At 36.5% G+C, this 27,802-nt stretch overlaps 1 protein-coding gene across 9 annotated transcripts in view; it reads right to left on the bottom strand.

Moving 5' to 3' along the window:
• LOC104102294 (chaperone protein dnaJ 1, mitochondrial) overlaps window positions 1-22,706 on the bottom strand; it is a 115,187-nt gene extending 92,481 nt beyond the window's left edge. For 3 of the 9 annotated variants that reach the window (XM_070176571.1, XM_070176578.1, XM_070176574.1), the window contains exons 1-18: window positions 22,530-22,706; window positions 21,936-22,039; window positions 21,756-21,849; window positions 19,767-19,853; window positions 19,576-19,667; window positions 18,993-19,076; window positions 18,832-18,870; window positions 18,620-18,736; window positions 17,857-17,898; window positions 17,673-17,760; window positions 15,848-15,912; window positions 15,649-15,711; window positions 15,500-15,572; window positions 13,896-13,987; window positions 11,550-11,621; window positions 10,227-10,283; window positions 3,125-3,173; window positions 2,970-3,039 (exon numbers count right to left, since the gene is read on the bottom strand). In XM_070176571.1, coding sequence (XP_070032672.1) covers window positions 2,970-3,039; window positions 3,125-3,173; window positions 10,227-10,283; window positions 11,550-11,621; window positions 13,896-13,987; window positions 15,500-15,572; window positions 15,649-15,711; window positions 15,848-15,912; window positions 17,673-17,760; window positions 17,857-17,898; window positions 18,620-18,736; window positions 18,832-18,870; window positions 18,993-19,076; window positions 19,576-19,667; window positions 19,767-19,853; window positions 21,756-21,849; window positions 21,936-21,992 — 1,241 coding nt within the window. In that variant the 5' untranslated portion in view covers window positions 21,993-22,039; window positions 22,530-22,706. Of the gene's footprint in view, window positions 1-2,969; window positions 3,040-3,124; window positions 3,174-5,422; window positions 9,909-10,226; window positions 10,284-11,549; window positions 11,622-13,895; window positions 13,988-15,499; window positions 15,573-15,648; window positions 15,712-15,847; window positions 15,913-17,672; window positions 17,761-17,856; window positions 17,899-18,619; window positions 18,737-18,831; window positions 18,871-18,992; window positions 19,077-19,575; window positions 19,668-19,766; window positions 19,854-21,755; window positions 21,850-21,935; window positions 22,040-22,529 lie in introns of those variants that run through there. The other 6 variants (XM_009609976.4, XM_009609975.4, XR_001970429.3 and 3 more) reach the window with 4 other exon arrangements.
• Between the last annotated feature and the right edge of the window lie 5,096 nt (window positions 22,707-27,802).

Genomic DNA, 27,802 nt, shown 5'->3' with positions numbered 1-27,802 from the left:
AGCATGCTTTTCGGTCAATGTGGGGTAGCCCAACGGACAAATCTATGAAGTTTGTTGGACCAAAGCGGGCAATACGTGTCATGAGCTTGAATTGCAGTTATAACATAGGCAGATCTTACTGGGTCCGGAAAAAATAATAGTTCATTTTAATATCTTCCCTTTTCAGGCTTTGGAGAGGTGATTCTGTTCTTTCAACTAGAGGTGGCAGCTTTTTTCCTCAGTAAACAAAAGATCACTCTTATGTTCCTTTCTTTTTTTCAACTAGAGGTCGTACATTCATTTCTTTAAAATATTTGTAAGGGAGAAAGTGATAAATAAGTTTAAAGCAGCTTTACAACAATATTTAAGATAGATGTTGATACATTAGGAAAAGGGATGATAATGATATTTTACACCTGATTGAGCCATGATGGAAGTCCTGACTTTGGACATTCATTAAAAGAATGAATATTACATGCAAAACCATTCAAGTAGACAACTAATGCCTAATTCCATAATGAGGGCTATAGTGGAGGTATACCTTAACTCATATCTATCAATACCTCGATATTACGAACATCTAGTAACTATTTACACCAGGTTGGTTCAAATTCAAATAACAATTTCGCCAAAAAAAGTAAAATAAATTAATTAATTAATAAGAATAATGATAATAATAATAATAATAATAATAATAATAATCTATTTGTTGTTATTGTTGTTGCTCCTTTGTCGTCCTTCCTTAAGCCGAGGGTCTATCGGAAACAGCCTCTCTACCCTCACAAAGTAAGGGTAAGGTTTGCGTATACTCTACCCTCCCCAGACCCCACTTTTGGGATTAAACTGGGTTTATTGTTGTTGTTGTAATAATAATAATAATGATAATAACAATAATAACAACAACAACAACAATAATAATAATCTATAATATATTAAAAACACGAAGGCCTTTAGTGAAATGTCGTTCATCTTTTTTACCCTTTTAAAATATGTTTCGTATTGGACAAAATTGTAATTTAAATTACAATCCTAAATTTTAGGACTTTAAAATCAACTAAAATTTTGCTTAATTAACTTTTCCTTATTGAACTAGGTAAAAAATCCTAATATTTAGTCCTTCAAAATCAATTAAGAGTTTTACCTCATATAAATTTTCTTATATAAACGTTAGAAACTACTATAAGCTAGCTAAGTTATACGAGTCAAAAACACAATGATCTTAATAACACAAGATCCAAAGCTTACATATGATTTGTTTATCGAAAATAGAGTTCTTATTGCATAAAGTTATAATTATTGTTGAATATTCTTAAGGAGTTGAATTAACAAAAAGACTAAGTTACTTCCTAAATATTGAGAGCTAATAATTAAATCTTTGAATTAATTAATTAGCAAAAGAATTCAATTCAATTTTTTTCCAAATTTATCATATAAGTAAAATTATTTGACAAGTTTAAAAACTCTTAAGGTAAATAAATTTATTTTCATAACAAGCACACTAGCGGTGAAAGAAATAAAAACTAAAGCAGAATCGATTATAGTATAAATTTAAAAGTCAAATCGGTACAAATATAGATTTGAAGCAATAAGGATAAAATAGTAGAAGAAAAAATGTATTATAAATGAGTTGTCATTTCATTTTTCTTTCTTTCTTGCATTCGGTAAAAAATGACAATGGTTATATACTTTTTTTATATTAAGTTATTTGTATTAAAATATTAATTCAACATTAGTCATTTGTCAAAACTTTGCATTGTCATTACCAATCAAGTAGGATGTATACTGCCAACCTTTTCATTCTCAAATTCTTAAAAGATTAAAAGATTTTTAATTTATGTTATTTGACAAATCTACAAGAATTATGATAAACGTACTTTTATGTTTTGTGTTCAGTATTAGGTCAGATAAATAACAATAATTTTCATAAGATATTTCATCATAAGTCCTCATAAATCACAATAAGACATTTGTAAATTTTTATGAGATAAGATTCTTCATTTTTTGAGATAGCAACATGGAAACAATTATCATTTCAGGAATTTTTTTCAACTTTTATATAATTTAAACTTTATATAATTTAAACAAATTATAATACTTACGTGATATCTTTAAAATTATGTATTTATTGATATGGATACACGCGCAAAGCGCGTACCCTAAACCTAATAATAATAATAAAGGAAAGAGCAGGTGATTATATTTGACAGCCCAGACACTTGCATACGTAACAATAGATATTGCTAGTTTATGGTTCATTTAGTGATACAAGTTATCTGACCAGCTCAGATCAAGGATTGGCTCAACTCACTGGTTCTAAGAACAGGGCTATCATCCTCTCATTTTACACATTAGTGACCATTTCACTCTTTTAAACACCACTTTGTTTAATGCTCAGAGGTGTCATCCCTACTATCCCCAATCTCTAAACATCTGCAGCATTTTGAATAAAGATTAGCTGTTCAACACTTCACAAAGGAATCTCTCAAAGATATTAATGGTGCAATTACCTTGGGAATGTTCAGGATCCCCATAAAAAATTACTTATTTCCCCTACTTTCCACGCATCATGAGCGGATTATTTCTCCCTCTGAAACTCCAGCCAAATTGTTCAGGGATGACGATTACCTTTATGAACACGCCCTTCTGATGACTTAAAAGGTTGTATGAGTTAGTACAAATTGTTCTTGTACATCAGATCGCAGATCCTTTTTGAAGTCACTTATCATTTCTTCCTGCTCTTTTTTTCCCAATGAGGACGCAGGATTAGCTAATTTTGGTGCTTGACTTAATATAAATCAGATCAGCTAGCATCCTTGAGTTTAATAGCTTAAGAAACCCATTAAAGACATTTGTTATTTCCTCCAAGCAACACAACTGTTAAGATCATCAATTCCCTACCCCTCCCCCCCCCCCAAAACCCTCTAACGAGGATAATGAACTGTAATCATTTGGGATAAAGGTGATCTGGAAATGCGAGAGAGAAAACATACGTCGGGAAGTCAATGCGGAACCGCACATATTGATCTCCATGGTTCACCAGAAAACCACTCTTTGGCAAACCTAAGTATGACAGACAACAAGACTGATCACTCAGAAGGAAGCATATCAAACAGATTAGAAGTCACTCTGACTTAAGCTATGATACCTTTGCCTCGTAGTACCACAAGTTGTCCAGGCTGAACCCCCTTGGGTATCTAAAAGGACCAGAAACAGAAAACAGCAGCAAGCATTGGTAAAAAAGAAAGTCAAAAAAGGAGAAATACAGTGGTCGTAGCACATGAAACAAAACAATGAAAATAAAATAAACGGAAGAAAAACACCAAGGAGTAAGCACTTGACTGATGATGATTTTATCAGGCAACATATGAAACAGTAAAGCAACATCAGTAACTGGAAATGCAGGACAGAAGCGATGGAAATCTATTTTTTTCAAATTGTTGCAATTGATGTTTGATCCCGAAGCCAATTCCTTGCTTGTTTATGAGCATTCAAGTAGCTTCAGTCTCATCTCCCCTCTTTAGTCTGGATTAGAAGACAAGCTTTTGTTTCCAACGAGAATGGCCTTCATTTTCAGAGAACTACAGGTGGATAAAATAGTCCGTATTTTGGGAGAATTGGTGTTAGTTTTGTCTTTTGCAAAAAATATTACCCTTAGAGTTCCCAAAGCGCTCTTTCCCCAGACTCCACTTCATATTTGGAGCCAAAAACAGTTGAACCTCTAGACGAGGAACTGAAAAACTTTACTTCGTATCTTTTTTTTTTTGATGAAGTAAGGTGTTGTATTGCTGGCATCAAGAAGATGCAAATAGTACAAAAGAAGAGATGTTAGCTCCAGTACATCATGCTCTATTCTAATAGGGAGCTAACCAAAAAAATAAAAATAAGCCATCAGGCCAGGCTCATTGAGCCAATAAAGTCTAGAAAGGGAATAGCATTGTTTACAGGGGAGATATTACTCCAATTAAAAAGATACACCAGACATCTAGCTTTCAAGAAGTGATTAGGAGTTGAAATGCCATCAAAACATCTTCGATTCCTTTCTGTCCAAAGACACCAAAATATGCACCCTGGGACCATTTTCCAGATATTTTTGATGGCCTTGCTAACTTTCCAAAAGCTCCAACTTTCAACTGCTTCCTTAATGCTCTGAGGTAGTGTCCGGCTGATACCAAAAATTGAGAAAAACATGCGCCAGAGATCTGTAGCCACTGTGCAATGCAAAAATAGATGGTTGATTGATTCTGAATTTAACTGGCACATGTGGCATCTATTCACAATCTGGAAGCTCCTCCTACAAAGTTTGTCTTGGGTCAAAATAGCACCTTTAAGAGTCGTCCATGCAAAACAGCTGACCTTTGTAGGCAGTTTGGTTTTCCAGATTAGCTTCCAAGGCCACATGTCAATAACTTCATTCGATGCACCAAGTTTGTTGTAGCCTTCCTTCACTGTGTATGCACCTTTCTTAGAAGTGCCCCATCTTAGCTTATCTGCTTGTTGGATACTCATTGTAAAGTTTGCTAACCTTCCAAGTAGATCCGACACCCCTTCTATCTCCCAGTCATGCATATTTCTGCTGAAAAGGACCTCCCAAGTGTTGTTGGATCTATTTTGTGCTACTGTTGAGTTAGGATCACTAGCTAGTTGGAATAAAGATGGATAGGTTTCTTGTAGTGTGAAGTTCCCTAGCCACTTGTCCTTCCAAAATTTCACATGCGCTCCATTACCAACTTTGAAGGACACTTCTTGTTGGAAGACTTCCTTTAGGCTGTTAATGTGTTTCCAGGGCCCAACCCCATGAGGAGCTCTAGTGGTTCTAGTACTCCAATTATCCAGTTGACCATATTTGGCTTTTACTATTTCCTTCCATAAGCTAGTGTCTTCTTGCCCATATCTCCAAAGCCACTTCATTAGCAAACTCTTGTTGTGTTTTGATAAATCTCTAATGCCCAGACCACCTTGTGACTTTGGTTGAGTTACAGTTGCCCATTTTACCAAATGGATTGTGACCTTCACTGTTACCTTCCCATAAAAAGGATCTCCTTAATTTGTCCATCTGCTTTTGAACTTTACTTGGCATAGGAAAGAGGGACATGATGTAAGTTGGTATGCTGTCCAGGACACTATTAATCAGAGTCACCCTTCCACCCATTGAGAGATACTGCATCTGCCAAGTTGCTAATCTTTTCTCCACTTTCTCAATCACACCATTCCACACCTCCACTGACTTATGTTTGGCTCCCAAGGGTAGTCCAAGATAGGTAGTAGGAAATAAGCCAATGTCACAACTCATTATACCTGCCAGTTCCTCCAAGTTAGGTACCACATTGACAGGGTATATCATGCTTTTCAGCATGTTTATGTGCAAACCTGAAATAGATTCAAAAATAAGTAGGGTTAGATTAAGGTATTGCAGTTGCAGTTTTTCAGCCCCACAGAAGATTAGTGTGTCATCTGCATATAGTAGATGTGAGACTTAGATTGAATTCCCTGAATTGTTGTTTATCTTGAACCCTTCAATCCATTCTAATTGTCTTGCTTTATCAAGCATTTTGCTCAAGCCTTCCATTGCTATGATGAAGAGAAAAGGTGAGAGAGGGTCTCCCTGCCTAATCCCTTTCTGAGGGGAGAAAAAGCCAATTGGAGATCTATTAATAAGGATTGAATACTTGACAGTGGTTAGGCTGAACTTGATCCACCTTAACCATCTTTCACAAAACCCCATTCCCCTTAGTGTTGACAGTAGATAAGACCAACTAACTTGATCAAATGCCTTCTCTATGTCTAGTTTGCATAAAATTCCAGCGACTCCACTTTTTAGTCTCTCATCCAGTAGTTCATTTGCAATGAGTGATGCATCAGTAATCTGTCTATCTTTTAGGAATGCATTCTGTTCCCCTGAGATAAGCTTCCCCATCACTGTCTTTATCCTTTCTGCTAAAAGTTTAGCCAATATCTTATACACACTTCCAATAAGGCTTATTGGTCTAAAGTCCTTGAGCTCTATTGCACCTTTTTTCTTGGGAACAAGTGCAATAAATGAGGCATTGCTGGATTTGACCATATAACAGTTATAGTGGAAATGATTGACTGCTGCCATGATGTCGGGCTTGATAAAGTCCCATGTTTTTTGGTAAAATGCCATTGTGTAGCCATCAGGCCCTGGGGCTTTATCTGGTGCACAAGAATTGATGGCTGCCTTCACCTCTTCCTCTTCAAAGGCTCTTTCCAGCCACACCTCTTCCTCCATCGAGATTCTAGCTAGGTTTCCAAAGTTGACACTAGGTCTCCATTGTTCTTTTTTTGAATAGAGCCCCTGATAAAAGTTTAGGATTTCAGTTTTGATGGATTCTTTGTCCTCAGTGATTTCCTCCCTTATCTTCAATTTGTCAATGCAATTGTTCCTTCTGTGGGAGTTAGCCATTTTCTAAAAGTGTTCCTGTCACCTTTTTTTAGCCATAGGCATCTTGATTTTTGTCTCCATGAGACCTCCTCAACCTTTGCGATTTGTTGTAACTCCACTCTTAGCTGCATTAGTTTCTCCTTTTCAACTCGTGTCTGGGCCGTGTTCTCTGTTACTTGCTCCAGCATTGCTAACTCCTCCAGTAATTTATTCTTGTGTGTTTCCAGTCTGCCAAACTCCTCTCTGTTCCAATTAGTGATGTCTGCCTTGAGCCTTCTCAGTTTCTGCACAAGTATAAAATCTGGACTGCCTCCTATCAAATAGCTCTACCACCAGTTTTTAACCTTATCAATGAAACCCTTTATCTGCAGCCACATATTTTCAAATTTGAAGTAAGAAGGGGTGGCTTCCCAGTCACCACTCTCAAGAAGCATGGGCTTGTGATCAGAGATCACTCTTGGAAGGGCTAGCTGCTTGATAGCTTTGAAACTATCACACCATTCAGGAGAAATTAAGAACCTGTCTATTATCGATGCTTGCAATGAGTCTTCACCTCTGAACCAGGTATAATAAGCTCCCTGTAGAGGCAAGTCTATAATACCCAGGTAGGTCTTGAATGATTTCTGAGAAAGATACCATGGCCCTGGACCTTCTAACACAGTTGTATCTTTCACTTTCATATCTACAAACATTGAAATCACTCTCAATTACCCATTGCTCATTCCAGATAGACCCGATTGCTGCAAGTTCTAGCCATAGTTCCTCTCTTTCAGGATTTGTGTGTGGCCCATACACCCCTGTAAAACACCAGCTGAATTCTTCATGCGTACTTTCTAACATGCATGATAGAGTGTAGTAACCTTGATGAGTACCCATGTTTACCCACTGTCTTTTGTCCCATAAGATGATAATTCCTCCACTGTTGTTCCCTATAGATTTCAACTCTGCCCACTCTACCCAACGATTACCCCATATTTGTCTAATCCAGGTTACTGGAAATTCTTCAATTTTTGTTTCTTGCAAACAAACAATATCTGGCTTCCACTTCTGAATCAGTGATGTAGTTGTAGTCCTTTTATCAGCATCGTTCAATCCCCGCACGTTCCAGCTTAATATTTTTACTTTCATTCAGAAAAAGCTTTGTAAAACCTGTCCCTATCCCCTTTCCTCTTGCCCTCGTAATTTAGGCCCCATGTCAGCCTTTCTAGCTCTTTTTCTTGCTTCTTCTTACCCTTTTTTTTGTCCCTGCCAGGTGACTTTTGCTTCTGCAGCTGCATTTGCCGTTTCTGATCCATTCGGAGGATGATATCTATAATCTCATGTTCAAACCCTTCTACGTTAACCCCAAAAGCCTTGCAAGCCTTTAACATCACAACTTTTGTCCATCTTGTATGTTCGTAAATATTCGGGGTATCAATTACTTGCATGCTTGAAGAGCCATGTTCATACCATGGGAGAGCAAGAGTATCACAAGAAGAGACCTCGACATCCGAACTACTTAAAGCTTCAGTTGATTGTGGTGCTCTCCTGCAGATTTTGTGCAATATCTTTTCTCCTTCGTCGTCTGCCTCTGAGGGGTAATCGCATCGAGTCAGTGAAGAAGGTTTGGCACTAGGCCCTTCTGAGAAAGAAGCTTCTAATTCCTCCATTAATGGATCAAAATAGTTTACAGAGATGTAGGGATTAGGCTTCAAAACACATGAGTCAAATTTAGGCCCAGCTGCTCTCCAGATCTGTTTTGTTAATTTACCCCTTGGTACTTGCTTACCTTTTGGGCCCTTTTCATAACATTCACGATCCACTAAATGGCCCAAATTTTTAGCCGTCTTTGACCCCACCATTTACTTTAGAATGCCTAACAGTTGGCATCTTGAGGCCATTTGCTTTAGAATGCCTAACAGCTGGCATCTCGGGGCATGTTGCTTTAGAATGCCTAATATCTGGCATCTTGATGGTATTCCCTGAGAATGTGGTTGCCACCTCATCCACTTTTGAATTAAAGCTGCTAGGTCTAATGCAGTTAAAGACTGCTAGGTTGTTCAATAGGTCCTTCACTTGGCTCGAGGAAGGGTTATCAGAAGCTGCCACCCTCTCTACTCCGACGACAACTGAAGCCTCGCCAGGACTGGCAATTTTTGTGATTACATCCTCCAAAACTGAAATTTTGTAGCTCATATTGCCTATTTTTAAATCGACGACTCCTGGGCAGCTCATCTCTTTGTCTTTTACACAGATTCTGGCTCAGAACATGTGCGTCCTGTTTTTTGTATCCTCATCGGTGCCTATGAATCCACCATACTTATCTCCTATGTAGCAGAATGTAGTTGATATCCAGCCATGCAGAGGAATTCCAAAGGCTTTTATCCACTTTTGCCCCACGTCACCGTTGGCCGGAGATGACCCAAATTCCGGAGACCACCACTCAAGAGATAAGTGTCTACCATTCCAGAACCAATCCCCTGCTTTTACCCTGGCTGCTTCCTGTCTCGATGGCAGCTCGAAAAGGAACTGGTTGTGAGCCATCGGAGTGACCCTGAGGCCGGCAGTTACTTTCCACCTTGTGATAAACCATTTTTGGATGACTTCAACTTTGGGGCTTTGGTTAAAGGGATCATTGAAGCATCCAATCAGACACTTGAAGAGAAATTGGGAGCTCTCATCATCAGCAGCAACACCTTGCTCGGTAGCTTGCATAGGCCATTGAGGAATATTTGCAGCAGCTAGAAAGGACCTCTTTTGCACATCTGCAAACTTTTTTAACTTATAGTTAGAGGCATTCCCCAAAAATTGTAATATTCTCCCCGCTATATCTGCCCACCCCCTGTTGTAATCATTTTCCAGTATTATTATTGCTGATTTTCTGTCTCCAATCCAAGTTTCAATTCTGATGTATCTGCAGTAAACATTATAGTTTTGATACACCCTGTATAAATAAGCTTGTATCTTTCTCCCCCACCTTCTGTAAAGATTCACAAAACCCCGTGAAGCTTGGTACATCTGCTCACATACCCATCTGATGTTGTCCTCATCGATCTTTATTCTACTTGTAAATCTGCTGCCCCTTTCAATCCATAAAAACCACCTTTCATTATCTTCACTGATGTCGATAAGCTCGTAGGATTTGTCATCTGAAATAAAAAAGAGCTTTTCCCCCATGTTATTCCAAGGAAAAAATTTCACCAGAAAAGGAGTGAAATTCCACCGGAAGAGGAGTCAGAAAGTGAAGGAAATAGTAGGCACATTTCCCAAGTCAGAGCAACTTAAAATGCAGTACTGTCTGTCAATCTCATAAAATCCATTTTTACTTCGTATCTTACACTACAGATAGTTCACAAAGACAGTGCACTTGAATTTTTTTTAATTACAATTGGATGGGGAGCCTTGGAGCAATGGTGAAGTTGTCTCCGTGTGACCTATAGGTCACAGGTTTGACCGTGGAATCAGCCACCGTCGCATGCGTTAGGGTAGGCTGTGCGGCTCATCTCCGGGACCTTGCGTCAATGCGGGATGCTTCGTGCATCGAGCTGCCCTTTTTATCAGTAACAATTGAAGAAAAAAATTTAAAAACCAATTTAAATAGAACCACAGAACCATGGAATAGATGACTATCTCAACACAAATAAGCAAAGGATGAGCAAAATCACTGCCATTCGGTCAAATTTGAAAAAACAACCGAAATGGAAGAAGAAAGTTTAAACAGACACATTCAAAATCAAGGTGACACAAAATTCACTATTAGTATTTTACTTCACATTTATTCTAACGCCATGACAGCATTACAACACTTCTAGCAAATAAAATACATTAAAAATGACGAAAGATGGATAAGCCAGTATAAAACGCATACCTGTATCTGTGTCTTTCCCGATAGAGTTGGTACCTCAACTTTACCACCAAGAATAGCCTATTAAAATTCAAAAAGAACCACCAAATTTTATAATTCTACTTTAAGTCACAAAAGCATATGTAAAGAAGAAGAAGAACAAAAGAGCTTTAAGCATTTATTCCAAGTCTTCTGCATTTAGTCTTCTGTTCTAACTTCTATGATGTTCCCTTCTCTTTATATTTTGCAAATCCATAACCTACAATTTAAGGATTGGAGCTTATTCAACCAAGTTCTAACATCTTTTTCTAGTAAACACGCTGCTATGATGCCCCAGCTACACTGCGTGTATGTTGTTTATGAGAAAGGTAGAAGGCAAGCTACATATTACATCCTTTGTCTAACAAATACTCGCCTTACTCACTGGTTAACTTTTCTTTAACTAGTTAGTTGGTCTTTGTTAGCCATGTGAGCAGAGTGTCATTAACTAAAATAGTTTAGATATATGAACCTTGAAACAAATACTACGCATGATAGTGGTTTGAACAGGGATAGGCGTTGTGATCCCTTCAGTTGCTTATTTTTCTAGTTTCTGAATTATTTTCTGTATCAGATATGCCCCACTTTTACTTCTACAGTAACAACCCTGGTTTTTACTTTTAACATTCCAGTATCAGCCAACTCATAAATATAGCCGGATAAACCAAGAGAAGACTACTGATTAAAAAAGAAAAAGAAAAAACCAACATAAGACCAACAGAAGACACATCTACCATGCCCATTCCAATCCCTGCTTCCCAGGTGCCAGCAGTATCACCCACCCACTCGGTATCATCTTCAACCAGTTACCTTGCTAACCAGTATCAAAGGAAAACACAGCAATCTCTAACCATTGCCAGCTGGAATGGGATGAAATTAAGAGAGAAAGATTGAGGGAAGTTTCATAGAGTGTCGATGATGGTAATAATGATTTTTATTTTTTTATTTTTTTGGATAATGGTACAAAGGTTGCCAACTGAAATAGGATGAAATTTGGGGATGGGACTGTTCAAGAGAGAAGGATTGAAGAAAGTTTCAGAATGCAGAGACAGTCGATAATGGTACTAATGATTTTTAATTTTTTATTTCGTTTTATAAGATGCACAAAGAAAAAAGGGAGAGAGTGCGTCAAATATCTCCTCGGTAACATGAGAAGGACGAAGGAGACAACTAGACGTTTAAACTTATCAAGAAATAAAGAAGAATAATCCAAATATCTTTCTACCAACAGCGAATCAAATGTTTATGGTAAAGCATATACTTTATTAGCATGCCCAAAAGAAGGGAAAAATTTAAAGTGATTCTCACTTTTGTAAAGCTGATATGATAATCCACATAAAGGTCTGCTCCATCTCTAGCAAAAACAGGATCTTTAGCAACCTGCAAAACAAAAGGCATGAAATTTTCACAAAGACAGATTCAGCCAGCAAACGAAAAGGCCCCCAAAGACAACGTTTTTAAAGAAAAAGGGAAAGTCCAAATTGACAGCAGAACAGCACCAATTGTATGCTTAAGTAGCCGATTATCAAAAGATTCTTCATTTGTCTTAACATGACTATGTCTACTGGTGTGACACAGACATGGAAACTTGGCACGATCAATGTAGCGCTGAAGCTTAGAGCAGCATACGCAAGACTCGCCTCACTTCACTGGCGCTTTACAGCTTTAGTACAGGTATCACAAGAGTCTCAACTTCCAATGGGATCAGTCTTAACGAGGGCAACATTAAATAGCAAACATAAATGACAAAGTGATAGAGGACACTTTTCTATTAATATGTTGGTGAATTGGAATACGAAAACAGAAATTTAGTAAAAGAACATTATAGTTACTAATCTGAACTACAAACTGCATCTGAATCATAAATTTAAAATGCTTTTTGAACTTGAATAGCATGGCTTTTAGGTCATATATTTCCTTAGTTATAGCTTCTCAATGCTCTAGTCCACATAGTTATGGTTTGTATTGATATTCATTTTTCTTGTATGTCATTTATTTTTTATTTTTTATTTATTTCTTCAGTAGCGCTTTTCTTCGCTACAGCTCATGCTTTTATTTGCACTTTGCACCCAAAGCTCCAGCTGACATGGTACTTTTCCATGCTTTTACCTTTGATAACAATGACGTGGATTCTACATCATATATAGCCCAAGAAAGAAAACCTGCCCTTACCATGCATGCTACTCAAACACACCCTTTTGCATGCTACCGTTACGCGTAAATTAGTCCATGTAACATAGCTTTAGAACGTATTGTGGAAGGACTTGAGCCAAATCAATTGTTCGAATAATGGTCCAAGCTCCAATACTAGTCGTTTCATCTTTCATTTTGAAGTAAATGTGAATGCTTATCCCTACTTGCTTTCAAATATATCAAAGTAAATTATTGAGGGGGCAGATAAATATTAAAAAATTCATCCCCTCACAATGTATTTTTGGAGAAACATAAAGAGCTTCTATTGAATCGAGTCATTTCTTGTTCAAGCAGTTCTTGCTTGAGTTGAATCAGTCTAGAGTTCATTGAAAGAAGATAAAGGCCAAGGAGAGTAGAACCTGAGTTGTTACCTGAGCCAAAAAAAGAAGCTAAATAGAGTTGAATAAGGTGAAGGTGAATACCGCCTATCAAGAGCTTGGTTAAGTGTCCAAGACGGTAAACTTGCTGGTTCGATTGGATTCGAACAAATATCTCTGGGTCACTTTCTTTTTATTCGGTCGTGAGGGGGCTTCCACTTTATTACTCAGGTAGTGTGAAATGGCTAGAGTCCCTTATCACCCTTCCTTTCGCTGATATATTTTGCCTTAGCACTTATGAAGTAGACGTCATTTATCGAGTTCATGTGAGCTCTTCCATTCCCGATCCAATTACAACTAAAAGAATATTCATCAGCTTATCACTATCAGATATTCGATGGACCTCTACTCCATCAACTTTTGTCGTCAGAAAAATAAATACAGTGGTTTACTCATCGTGCATCTTAACTGCTTAATATAGTTTTTTCATAATTCAGCCAGTTCTGTTAAAGATTGAGGAGCTGGAAAAGCAAACATAGAGAGTTTTCGAATCCCTTAAGTTCCCCTTCCCCTCTTATTTGTCTTCTGACCATCTATAAAAGGTAAATGGCCTTTCTCTCTACCTTTATTTACCCTTCCTTAAGACCTATCTACCCAAATAATATTGTTTAAGAGAAGGGTAAATAACCTAAAGCATTGGCAAACATACTATTATGTATATATCATCTCACTTTATTACATAACAAAGCTTCTTCGTCGTTCTCTTCTTATAGTAAACGTGTAGGATCCCCCCCTCCCCACCCCCACCCAAAACAGCCTTTTTTGCCTGTCAATGAGCAGGCCTTAGCAGATCCTAGTCATGTCTAGCCTTGTAGGTGTTCATACCCATCACCCATTGATATTCCAAATCCCTTAGTGTTGAAAGAATAAATCTAGTGGGTTTCTGCTACCAATCAGGGATATCTGACGATTGATCAATGAGCCAAAAATTTAATGGATTTCTGCTATATATAATGCAAATATTATAGTGATTGACCCATGAATGAAAATTCTTGAAGTCACAGATATTCACAAAGAATCACATTCGATAACCCAATATAGAAGATATATTAGAAGTAAGACTTGACAGAGGAGAATCATGCACCTTTAGCTTTATAAATAGGCTGCCTGGTTGCATCTCTCGCTTGCCAGCATGACCAGCTTTCGGCACACGAATAGTATCACCAGAGTCAACACCTGATCCATCAGGAAAAGGAAGATCATACGATAACCCTACGTTATGCTGTTAGACCTTGCTACTGAGTTGAAAATCAGAAGAAGTTTCAGACGAATGCGTTCCTACCCGTCCAATGATCATAAGATCAACCAACTACGCCTAAATACCAAATTAGTTGTGGTCAACTATATGAATCATCTATATCCATTCGGCTCTTTTTATGCCAATAGCAACTAATTTTTAAGGCAAACTGGTGGCTTTTTTAAAAGAAGTTCCCTAAATCTCACATATGTTGTTATATTGACACACAAGTCTCTAACCACCCTAAAGTGACTTTTGATAAGCCAGACCCAATGTAAGTGTAACAACAACAGCTAAGCATTAATCCCAACTAATTGGTATTTCCTATATGGATCATCTCTTTCCATTAATTTTGTTCTTAGCTAAATCAGCATGGATACCAAGAGATTATAGGGTTCTTTTGAAACTTACCTTCATTGATTTTAAATCTACCCCACCTTCTTAATCATCATAGTGTAGCATCAATGAACCCATGCATTTGGAGGTCTACGTAAAACATGGTTAAACCATCTCAGGTTAGCTTCTTTCATTTTATCGTCTACATGTATTACCTTAACTTTTGTCGGATGTGGTTATGTCTAATCTAGTAATCTTATATAACCACACAATCATCTTAACATCTGCATTTCTGCAATACTTTTCTTGTGGCTATGTTAGGCCTTAAAAGTTCAACATTCACTCCCACATAATATTTTTGGTCTCACAACCATATTATAGAATTTACCCTTTCACTTTGATAAGTATCTTCCAATTAATAGCACTCCCACCACGCTCTTCTGTTTCAATCATCTTAATTTTGTTCTCTGTGGTAAAGCTTCGTATCAGCCTTTAGCAAGACCATTAGCCTTTCTAAATTGACTACACTTTATCTTCTCAGTTCAGTGTTGTAACTCTACACTCTAAATTCAGGACCTTACCAGGTAACACAACCAGAACACATCCGGTAAAAAAGGACTTTTCTCCATAGTAAGGAGGTCATGGTGTGACGAAAACCAAATACGACAATATAGTCAAATCCTTTGTGGAAAAGCAACAGAATAGTCTTAATCTTCATATAAATTGGTACTTTGTACACTTTTTTCAACTTGGTACTTTGTACACTTTCTTCACCTATTATAATCGATAAACTTATCTATTGCAGTTCTATACTATGGGGATTTGTATCCATAGAGTTTACAATATGTATTTATGCCCAAACACCTTCTTGGGCTGTTTAAGTTTAAAATTAGTGCAAGCCAAACAGTCCCCCCACCCTAGAGGAGAAAAAAGAAAATGTGAAATATCAAGAACTGACAAAGTTGATTTATTTGAAATTAGTGGTCATCCACCTAATATTTTAAGCAGAATACACAAATACTTTAAAATGAAGTACCAGATGTGCTCAGAAATAAACTAAACTCCTTATGGACTTATGGTAACACTTAAATTGGAAAGGAAAAACCAATGCATACCGCCGGGTATAGTTACTTTAACGTCTTTAGTGGCCTCAACGACTCCTGATCCTTTGCATGCCCTACAACGTTCCTAATAGAAACCAAGCAATGATTATTTGAAGCTTTGTGTCAAATCAGAGAGTTGTTCGTTGTCTCAGAATCAAGACCTTAATAACTCGTCCAGATCCTTTACAGGTACTGCAAGTTGCTGTAAAAGGAGGGATTGTAACCTGATGAATAGGTCCCAGAGTATTAATAACACATAAAGATTCTGAACATTGCTCGATTATCAGGCAAAAAAGAAAGTGAACACTGAAGTTAAACCTCATAAAATGAGGAAATGCTCAAAATTTTGAATGTACTTACTCTCCCAATTCCTTGACAAGTTGGACATACTTTAGGCTTGGAATGCAATGGATAGCCCCTACCATCTGAATGAGAAAAAAGATAAAATAGAGTAAAAGTTTAGATCATGATGTGTGGTAAAGCTAAGAATTTCAAAGCGGAAATTTTGGGATAAAATTCACTTTGTCAATGACCACAACTACTCCCATTAGGTTTTTAACAATTAAAAAATACTCCATGCATTTGACGTGATGCACTTTACATGTTGCTATATCACAAATGACATGCCTCTAAAAGAAGTAATAGACCATATACTAAGAATTTAAATTCCAAAACAATTCAAAGTAAGCATGACTCTGTTGAGTATAACAACTTCATACAACTCAGACAATTAATTTAATACTTTCTTCTAGGACTAAAATGATATTCCTTTTGTTCCATTTTATGTGACGGTGTTTGACTGGCACAGAGTTTAAGAAAAAAAGAAAGACTTCGGGAACATCTGGTCTAAAACAAGCCATAGATATTTGTATGGCTATAAATCATCTCATTAAGGGTATGGCAAGCTTGAAGTTTTTTTTTTTTTTTGGTTACATTAAAATAAGAAGTTTAAAGTAAAATTGTTTATGAATATAGAAAGGGTGCCATTTTATCGCGGAACTAAAAAGAAAAGTGTGCCACATATAATGGGACAAAGGGAAAAGTAAAAGTCAAAGTAACTCCATTTTTCATGCTAAACCATGTCATATTATATTGAATAGATTGAATACTGTTACGTTTCACTTCTCTCCTCTTGAGAAGATGACTTAAATATCATTTTCTTTTGTTTTAGATGGAAGCGAGATAGTGCCTCCAGGTATAAGCACTATTATCATGAAAATAGAGTAGCCACATTACTTAAGAAATTTAACCAAACTTTCCAGGTGAGCTTTGTAATCAATGTACTAATTTAACATTACCTATCTAAAAAACATTATTTAGGACATCACCCTACAGTACTGTATTTCTAGCAGTGATAAAAGCATGAATATTGGGACTCTGGCAGTCTTTTGCGCCCTTCACCTATCTAGTTACGAGCAAAGTTGCTCGGACTCGGGTGCGGGCATCTAATACGGGCACGGATCGGAATCCGGTGTCGGATTCGGCAAAATCTAAATTTTGAGATTCGGGAGTGCGGATCCAAGTATGGATACGGGTGCGGGGGGTCGGCTAAAAAAACTTCAAAATTATAAAAAAAAAATAGAGCTATAAAGAGAAAACGAAAGCCATTCAAGGCCTTCCACCAACTCTACATCTATATCGGTGCTACTGTCTACTAGAAGTCCGAACTCAGAACACAACCCCTTGAATTCTTGGTTTTTCTGAAACAAAGCAGCAAATATGAGACAAAAGTATTACAATATTGAAGTTATGCCATTTCCCATGATGTCTTAAATCTGTTTTATTTTTAATTTTGAGAAATCAAAATCTCAATTTCCCCCCAAATTTGTCGATGGACTCAGGTCAAAGTATCCGAAGGTAGTTGACCGAATCTGAGACGTATCCCGCTCCTGAACCCGCTCCCTTCCTGTGTCGAGACGGGTGCGGCACCAAAAACGAAGAGTCCGCACTACTTAGGTAACGAGAACAGAGAAAGAGAACGAGCCCAAACAGAGAGAGAGAGAGAGACCAGAAGTAATATAAATTGCATAATCTTCTTAGTCATGCTTCCGGGAAGAGATGGCATAACAAACAAAGAAAAAAAAGACAATGGAACATCCAACTCGGACACAAGGGAAAGGCTTCAAAAAACACAACAGGTGGTTTAAACAATGTGGATAGAAAGAGAACATCAGTTTTTACTTACGGCAAGAATCACATGGAACATCTGCGTCAAATGACAGATGTTTTGTGCATCCTTTAGCAGCTTCAGGAAAAGAGAGAGAAAGCTCCACCTACCATTTGAAGATATTACAGTCAAACAGGTTTAGTTTTGGAGTCCCTCAAATTGGGGGAAACATCAAATGGAACACAATCACAAAAGGCACCACCTGAATGTCTTGTGTCAAATTTTCAGCCTCATTTTCGAATATCTGTGAGATATTGAAGCAATGTTATCAAAGGCGAAAAGCGCAAAAAAGCTCTAAGGTCCATTGGGGCTTTAAGCGCAAAGCGCAAATAAAGCGTGAGCTTTAATGAAAAAAGCCCAACTTGAGAAAAAGTAAAAATATGTATATGTAGTCCAAGACTAATTATTATAAGCATGAATAACAAATATATGGACAAAGAAATTGAAAAATATTTACGAGAAAGTGAAATATCAATTGTTTAATGTCGTCTTTTCAGGATCACACTCATTGGCAAGGAAAAGTATGCTTTAAAGCCTTGATGCGATACTAAAACGCACACAAAGTGAGGCGAAGCGCTCAACATGTTTTGAGACTCGCTTGAGGGCTTAAGCGCGCTTTAAGCGTGCCTTTGACAACAATGTATTGAAGCATATACAACAACAACAACAACAACAACAACAACCCAGTATAATCCCACTATTGGGGTCTGGAGAGGGTAGTGTGTACGCAGACCTTACCCCTACCCTGGGGTAGAGAGATTGTTTCCGATAAACCCTCGGCTCCCTCCCTCCAAGAACTCCCCACCTTGCTCTTGGGGTGACTCGAACTCACAACCTGTTGGTTGGAAGTGAAGGGTGCTTACCACTAGAGCAACCCACTCTTGTCGTATTGAAGCATATACATTTAAGCAAATTCCATAAATCACTGCACTTCAGAGAAGAGGAAAAGAAAGGGGAGGAAATACCTCAGAAAAAATTTTCTGAAACGAATCAGAGAACTGTGTGCTATAAGAATATCTAAAATCATTGCCATTCCCATAATTATAATTCATATCTTCTGTGCTGCTAGGTTGCTCCTTCATCTGTATTAGTTAAATATTTATTCTTAGTTATGAAATGTACACCATGATATAGCATAATTTGAAAAATACAAGCCAAAGGAGAAAAGACATGTCACCATGTCATATTGTGCTTTCTTCTGTGGATCTTGCAAAATCTGAATTCACCTTTCACGATTACAATCCATAAAATTATCGTATGAATGTAGTACAAGGAAATGCAGCAATTCTTCAATCATGGTCATAGTACTATTTTTGGAGAACATAGAAATATTTAAACCTCATATGCATCTCTTATCTCTTGAAATTTCCTCTTGGCAGAAGGATTATTCTTATTGGCATCTGGATGGTACCTTTTTGCAAGCTGCAAAAGGTTTTTAAGTCAAAGCACTAGAGAATTACAAATAACATGGAAAGGATAAAGGAAAAGATATAATGCCACAGATCTAAGCAAGATAATGCTCAATATAAATGAAGCAAAAAATTCTTGAAGTGCAAAAATATTGAATCACTTGTCTCAGAACACTGGCACAATGTGAATTTCCACCTCTAAACGAAGAAGAAGATTCCTTTCCGTATGTGGGACTTTTGGGGGGGCGGAGGAGTAAGAAGAAGATTCTGTTCTATCGTAATGAAAATAAACTATTAAATGACCAGCCTCTTCATTGAAAACAATCTACAAATGACTAGTAGAATTTCAACACCATAAAGGAAATAGATCCATATTCAAACAAAAAATAGTGCTATTGACAGTGACAAGCTTTTAACACCAAAATGGCAGACAAGATCTCATTTCAACTGAAAATAAACATATCAATAAGGCACCTATTCAGACCTAAAACCCTATTGCATAATATCCTCACCGCATGAAAAGCCTTCTTAATCTCATCTCGACTAGCATCTCTAGATACACCTAGAATTTCATAGTAATCTCGCTCTGCAGAATAACAAGCTCCTGAAAAGTGAAAGGATGCATTTGGTACATACGATAGAGCAATCAATAAGCTGAAATACTCAAATCAAAAGTAACTATCTATAGATATTGGAGGAATACCGGTGGAATGGATAAAATGCTTCGATGGCGGAAATCTCCTAGTCGAAGAACTATTAGGTTTACCAATAAAACTGCAACTGCACAAAGCTGATATACAAAGCAAAGTCAAACATAACATTATGGATTGGGTTTTCAACTGGCTGAACATAGTGCATGTTAGAGTAATAACATCTTCTGTCAAGTTCCGGTGTTTCAACATACATTCAGCATATGCATGAACACAGTTTTCAGTAACAACAATATTTAGCATTTACATATTCAACTCCGATTCAAGTAAATCTGATGTTGTCAGCTAGTACTAGGTTGGGGGAGAGGGGGGAGAGGTGGGGGGGGGAGGTACCAATAAAATATGCAACATATACTTTGCAGTAGAATGGTTATACTGGGATACTTGGGAGCCCAAGGATATGGCCTAGTAGTCAATGAAGTGGTAGGAAAACCACGAGGTCTCAGGTTCAAATCTCAGCGGAGGTACAAAACACTAGGTGATTTTTTCCCACTTGCTAAATCTTGGTGGGCAGAGTTACCCAGTACACGTACTGGTGAGAGGTAGCAAGTACACATTGAAATAGTCGAGGTGTGTGAAAGCTAGCCCGGGATAGGGAAAGAACATAGATGTGATGATTACATCATAAAACAGAGAAAGGACTATTGCCTATTGCAGTGGTATGGTTTTATCCCTAGCATGGAATTGTGATATGAAGAACTAGACATAAGACTCATTCTTTATCCCCTGCTAATTATCTTCCATTGAATTAGGATATCATTGCAATGTAACTCACCAGCCCTGAACACTTAGTAAACCTTACTTTATTTAGGGGGGAAAAACTGAACTACTTCTTAAATCATTTAGCTTTTCATCTTTAAAGTTCCTCTAATCTAGCTGCGCAGCATGGTTGTTCTAAATATGCTCCCTTCAGATTCATGATATTGAAAGTTTGACCTCTATAAATATAATATAAATATTACTTGTCTAAATAGAATCACAATGGGCTGACTTCTAATTCTTATGGGACTTTCACCTTTTCGATTCTCAAGTAGATTGACTGACTTTGTGCTATCTTTTTAAAAATTATAACTTTAATAATTTTAAATCAAATGAACTACACATAACACATAGTATAAAATAAGTGGACGATGCAAAGAAAATTTTAAGTTGTAAATATTGTTGAAGTGTGTGACTATCCCATCTAAAATCGTACGTTGTTCGAAAGAGTGCGCTTTTATTTATTTTTTATAAGGATAAAGAGTGCACTTTTATTTATTTAATTATGTCTTCAACACACCCCTTCACGTGTGGGCTTGATTCTTTTTCGTGAGCCACGCACGTGGAAGTTCTTTCTCAATAATGGAAAATTCTAGTGCAACTTGTTTGGAATACAATCAAAAATGCCGAAAATAGTGAAAGGTGTGATACATAATTGGACATACAGGAGGAGAAGAAGGAAAGGCAGACATGAGATGCGGCACCCCTATCACTCATGTGGGTACTTTGAAGGGAAAAGAAGAAGAGAGATTTTGGGTGGGTGGGTGGGTGTGGGAAAGGGGGGTGGGGACATGACTTAGTACAGTTTACGCCTTGTCTTTCATTTTTTATTTTTTATTTTGCTTTAACTTTTGGAGCACCCACAAAGTCCCTGAGGTATAGATGATTGGCTTTCTATTATAGAGAACCATATTGTTGTCTTTTGTTATACTTCTTGTATTCGGGGATTTCTCCCAGGACATCAATAAAATATGCTTTCATCAAAACAAAAAACAAAAAATAGAGTGACCTGGAATCAGCACCATCAAGAAAATATAGTTTAAGTTCATGTAATGTTTCACACCATAATCAATTCCAAATTAACCTAACTAACAACTAAGGCACAAAGTTGAGCTTAATTCATGAAAAGTAGCTCATGACGAAGAATCCTTAAAATTGCAAAGTTTGATGCATAGAAAAGAGTTCAAACTTCACATGTTACAGTTAAAAGGTAAGCCTCTTACAGCGACTTTGAAGTAACGTGGGTAGATATTCTGAAACAACGGCACGCACATTTCCTTTATCAATCATCGAATCTGCAGAAACTGTGCGCCATGACTGGAAATGAAGAAAAGCGTTTAGCCACAATATTACCACTTCTTTAAAATACCGAACAATGTTGCTGTAGTTTTCAGAAATATTACCGCAGCAATTCGCATGATAGATTTTGGGGAAACCCCTGTCCACCTCAGTCTGCCCATTTTGAGCTGGAAGCAACTTCCAAGGACACAAAAGTAAAATTCCCCGACTGAAATAACATTGGATTCCATCATTACATAAAATTTGGCAATGAATTACTACAGTCGTTTTAGTTTTTTATGTGAGGATTTAGTTTTTCAGCGGGAAATGCAAAAACTACAACACCATTTAACACAAACATTTTCTTCCAATAACTTTCTTAAGCAGAAAAAATAGCATTATTTTTTGGGCAGCTCTGGCAAATGCCAATACAATAACATATTTGTAAAACAAAAAAACACTTCAAGTCAATTTGGTACATTACTAATTCGAATAAACCAGTAACTTTACAAATTCCACTTTTTCTCACATATTAGCAAAAGTGTTTTTTTCTTATAAACTCCACCACTTCCGCCGTATGTAAATCATCAGTTCCACTTGGACATTCATAAGCTTCAGTCTAAGAAAATTTCGTAAATTAACCAACTGGGTGAACTTCCTTTCTATAAACAAACCATAAAATAAACACTCTAAAAGATAAAGAAAGAAACTAGGCTTACTTGGAAGAAACTGGAGAAGACTAGGATTGAGGAAAGAATCAGCAACTGAAATTCCAGACCCACTGCCGTTTAATTATTTGTTCAATGTTGAAAGTCTCTCGTTCTCCGGAGGCTTTTTCTTTTTGGTCACGCAAATGCTCTCTAAATTGGCTGCGTCTAATTGTCTAGGGAGCGGCTTTAGTTGGGTTTGAGTTTAAATATACTTTCTTCCCATAAGAATTTTTTCTTTACGGATATGACCCCTCGATAGTTTCAATTTATGCAATTCTCTTTTGCTTTCAGACTTCGTCTAAAAAAGTTACTGTACTAGTACTATTTTCTTTTTTAATTTAATTAACTATATAATAAGTAAAAGTTTCTTCGGACGACGATGAAGATTATTTTTAAAAATATCTGTTTTTCATGTTTCGCCCCGAAGAAAAGATTGCTGAGCATATTGTGGCTTAAATATATCCTCTTTTTTGTAACACATGATTATATCAGAACAGAACGATAGGAATTCCACCAAAAATTCCACTCTTCTACACACTTTGGTTCCTATTTCAATGTTTTTTCTTTCTCTGATTCATCTTCTTCTTCTCTCTTATATTCTATCATAATATTTCTTTCAAAATTTTATTTTGTGGATTTCTTGCGAAAGTTGTGTTGGGATATACTATTAACCATTCGGTTTAGACATGGTATTGTATTTTTTATTCTTTATGGAATAATTGTTTATTTAATTATTCCATTCAATAAAGTACATTTTTAAATAGATCATTTGTTACATGTGTGTCCTTTAGTTATGTAGTAGACAATTTAGTGTATGGAGTCTTAGCTCATGCACAGAAGATTAAATTGTCGGTTCTCATAATTAATAAACTATGTTCACAATCGAAGATATTATTGGGCAAAATATCTTGATGATTGTAGCACAAGATTATAGTATAATTTGTCTTGATTATGGTAGTGGTTTTACTCTGACTTCTTGTGCTAGTATACTTAGTGTATATTGAACGGATCAAGTAGAGAAAAGATATTTTTGTACTGAATATATATAAAACATTTTCTCTAAATTCATTGAATGAGCTTATACTCCTAATCTTGATATAATTATTATGATCAATGTGATTTATTTATTGTTTTGATTTATCAAAAGGTACAACTCTATTCAGAGTTAGTGTATGCCTAATAGATTGGACAATAACGAATAGCATTTGTGAAATAATAATTAGTTGATAGAATCCATGACTCGATTATGAGTTTGATGATACCCCTTTATGTAAGCTTATAAGTTTTCATTTGAAAACTCGGCCGGTGAATTTTGTATTTATCACATGAAATAGTTTAAACAGAATTATAAAGGATTTAATTAGTTGATTAAGTTAAATTATCAGTGATTTAATTTAATTAACTGGTATTTGGGATCTTAACATGGGGAGTTAAAACAAGTGTTAGTGAATTTTTAAAATTCATATTGAGGAGTTCAATTGCAGTTTTTTAGTGGAATAAACTGCAATTAATTATAGTGGAAATTAATTCATGCAAAATTTCGAATTAATACTATAATTAGTAGTCGCTAATTATTTATGTAGTCCCTGCTATACCTAATAAAAATTCGAACTGACTTGGGTAAAAAGTGACTTGGGAGAAAAGTTATCTGGTAGAGTTAGAGTAGGATTCTACATGCACAAGAAGAATCCTACACGTTTTTGGAGCCCGGATTTTGGCTGAAAAACGTGTCTACTTAAGGAAGATATTTTTCACCCAATAACTCACTTTTTACAGTTGTATTGTTCTTGCCCACTCAAAGTAAATTCGTCCAAGGTCTTACTAGGACCATAGCAGAAGACTGCAGTCCTGGATTCTTGCTGTGTGGAGGATTTGTGCAACGATTTCAAGAGGTTAGTGCTTCTAATCGAGTAATTATATCATTGTCTAGTTTATATGTTTTTGATGTCTGGTTTGTATGCTTGCTTCTGCTGCGCATGTTCTAACAGGTTATTCGTTTCGTCTAATTTATCTTGATCTAAGCTTTCAGTTATAGTAAGTTTTTTCTTCAATTTAATCTTTTTTATTTTACTTGTTTATGGATAAATTTTTTGCTAGATTCTTACATGTGTGTCAGTTAAACTTCACATGCAATTCTAGAAATAGATACTCATATGCATTTTATCAGTATTCTCTTTTGGTACAAACTAATTACTGCAAAATTAATTCGTCTTCAAGAAAATTTAAAGCACCAAAATCCTTTTGCGGACCATTGGTATGTGTCAAAATCTGATATTTAGTTGATACCTCAAGCCGATATTTTTTTCCTACAAAGATGAAAAGTCACATTGCTTGAGGTAATCCTTGTTCCTCGGAAACAAGTGTAGACTCGGAAAGAGAGAAATTCTAACCTCTCTCTAACTTTACTTTTTCCTTTTTTTTCTTCAAACAACAATAAGTCACGGATAACGGCTAGTTAAGCTAGTGCACACAGGGGTGGATCTAGCTTAGGCGAAGCGGTGTTACGTGACACCGCTTTATCCGGAAATTTTGCTAAATATTTATATATGATTAAATGTCGAAACAAAAATTTGAATTAATTAAATAAAGTGACGCCACTTGAAATAAAGAGCTAAGCAAGTCGTGTGGTCAAGTGCCTCAGTTTAGTAAATAAGGTCGCGAGTTCGAAGGTAGACAACATTAATTTTTATTTTAAAATTTTTGTGCTTAATCTACAAAAAAGATACACCAGTTGGGTTTGAACCATTGACCTTTTAGTTGTTAACAAAACTTTGACCGACGATTCAAGAGTCATATTTCACTCTTAAGCGGACATAACGTTATTTGAATATGGAAAGATGATGTTGCTTCCATAAGTAGTTCGGCTATATTTTTTTTCTTTTTCCCTTCAACTTTATTCTCGACGATAAAATTTATTTAGAAATAATTCGCGAAATCAAATGAGTGATGAGTTTTAATTGAATGTTTGATGCCTTATGTAGAAAAAAGTATTTAGTATTATCTCTAATGAGTTTTATTTTGAATGCATTTTAAAAAATAAAAACTTATCAAGAAGAGTTGTAGTAATATACTTGAGTTGTGTTTTATTAATATGATTCAAATTGTTTTCCTTTTTTTAATATATTTGCTTACTTGTTCATGGTTTAAAATCGTGACACCGCTTGAAAACAATCTTGTGTGCGCCGCTGAGTGCACATGTATCTCTCAACTTAACTTCTCGGGCCGCACTTCCTCATCCCATAGATCCCCTAGACCTAGTCAAAAATGAGAGACAAACCCATAAGAATTCAGAATCCCTCATATTAGTATGGGCGCAAAAGAAATGGATATAGCTGCCAGCTTTAACCAATAATTTTCACATGTTGAGGTGCTGGGGATGCAACAACAAATTCATACAAGAAAAAAATTCAACTTTCTCCCAGAGCACATAAACGTAAAGCTCTTATGGTCTTCACCAAGGAGGATGACAACATGCCCGCAGCCACTTACTGATAAACTATAATAGGTAAATTTCTTAAGATAAGACCCGTAATTGAAAAAAGGGTTGAATTCGTCAAAATTATTGCTGTCAAATGCAATGTGAAAATTAGAGTAAAAGATCTCAAGCATAACAAATATGATTACAATACCATTTATTCCAAATTATTTACTTTGAAGGGGAGAATAGTTTGAAAATCATGAAGTAGACCAGAAATTCAAATTTGAACTTCAGACCTCTTGCACCTATGTGGATTAGCCTACCTGATTTATCCTTGCACTACTATGAATGGAATGCTTTATGTAGGTTGTTACTCATATAGGAACCTTCATCTCGATGGATAAGGCTACCATAGGAAAACAAGACCTACAAATGCTAAGTTAGGGTTGAAATTGACTTAGCAAAGTCCGGGTTTTGTTGAAATTTGAAACCTGAAAGGTAATTTGGAAATTTTTGAGAAAAAATAGAGTATGAAACAACACATGCATACTATTTTCGTAGTAAGAAACAAGGGCACTCTGAAGAAATATATAGAATCCTCCATCCTGCTATAGAGAAGCCAATAAACTTGTAGATAATTAGCATGCAACTTTAAGCTATGGTACAGAGGGAATACTGTATGGGCTAAAATTACCATGATTATATGTGAACCAAGTCGACATTAAGGAAGCCTTAGAATGATGTTGACGTGGCTTCAAAAGGTCGATGTCATGAGAAAACAGCGCGTCATCGACGAGGTCGAGGTGGCTCAACAGAGAACGAAGACTAGGACGAGCACTCCTTTAATTAAACTCCTTTAATTAAAGCAGTAACAACTAGTTTTGTGATTATGGTTACCAAGAGAATATTCCAATGAATATTCCTCTCAGTTATACTATTTAGGGTTTTGTGGCCCATGTACCCTTATAAATAGAGAGATATGTAGTTATAGAGGAGAGGAGACATTCATTGTAAAAAAATAACACATTGACATTCTCTAAAAATTCTTCCTTTATTATACACTTACGAAGTTCACATTTTTCTCGTATCTTTATCTATTCTTTCTCCCCCCATCCAAGGAGGATCCGAATATTCAAAGGCTTATCATCATCTATCCTTGTCGGAAGAATTATTGGGGAATCTCAACTTTGTCAGGTGACCTTCATCTATTTATTAATTTAAATGCTATTTATTATTATTTATTGTTATCCTCCATATTCTTGAATCATTTATTACACTATTATTGTTTTCATTCATTGCCACTCAACATCACACGAGGAATTTTACTACACAAATATTTGGTCTATCTTTTTGGATATTAATATTGCCTAAGATTAACCCTACTTTATTATAAATTTGATTGTATAAACCTAAATCTAATTTTGGGTCATAAAGTTTGATGCCGTCCATGGGGATCTTCTCAGCCATTTTTTTAGTTTCCATTAGATCCATAACTAACACAACTTGTTGATCTAACAAACCACAAAGTTTATCTTTTTTCTCTGTGCGTACAAAAATCTCCATGGCAGGTAACCAAAGAAGCAGAATGAAGGCAACAAATAATGTTCCCCTCAACCTCATGACTGCCACCAACGATGGCTATGACACCTAAGATAAGGAGGTGACACGCACAACCTCTCCCAGACGAGAGAGGTCGCCTGCACCTTTCTGCAGCACAACAAAACAAAACGGCAAAGGGACCTCCACGTCAACGGGAAAGGGGGCGCCACCCACTATGAAAATGCTCCCCGAAGCATGGCTAACTGACACTCTAGTCAATGTGCTCAGTAAACAAGCCTCATGCACGACCATAGAAACCACGAGA

This window comes from Nicotiana tomentosiformis, chromosome 1 (genome assembly GCF_000390325.3).
Source record: "Nicotiana tomentosiformis chromosome 1, ASM39032v3, whole genome shotgun sequence".
Taxonomy (NCBI): Eukaryota; Viridiplantae; Streptophyta; class Magnoliopsida; order Solanales; family Solanaceae; genus Nicotiana; species Nicotiana tomentosiformis.
The sequence above is the reverse complement of the archived record's forward strand: the minus strand, read 5'-3'. Positions and strand labels throughout refer to the sequence as shown.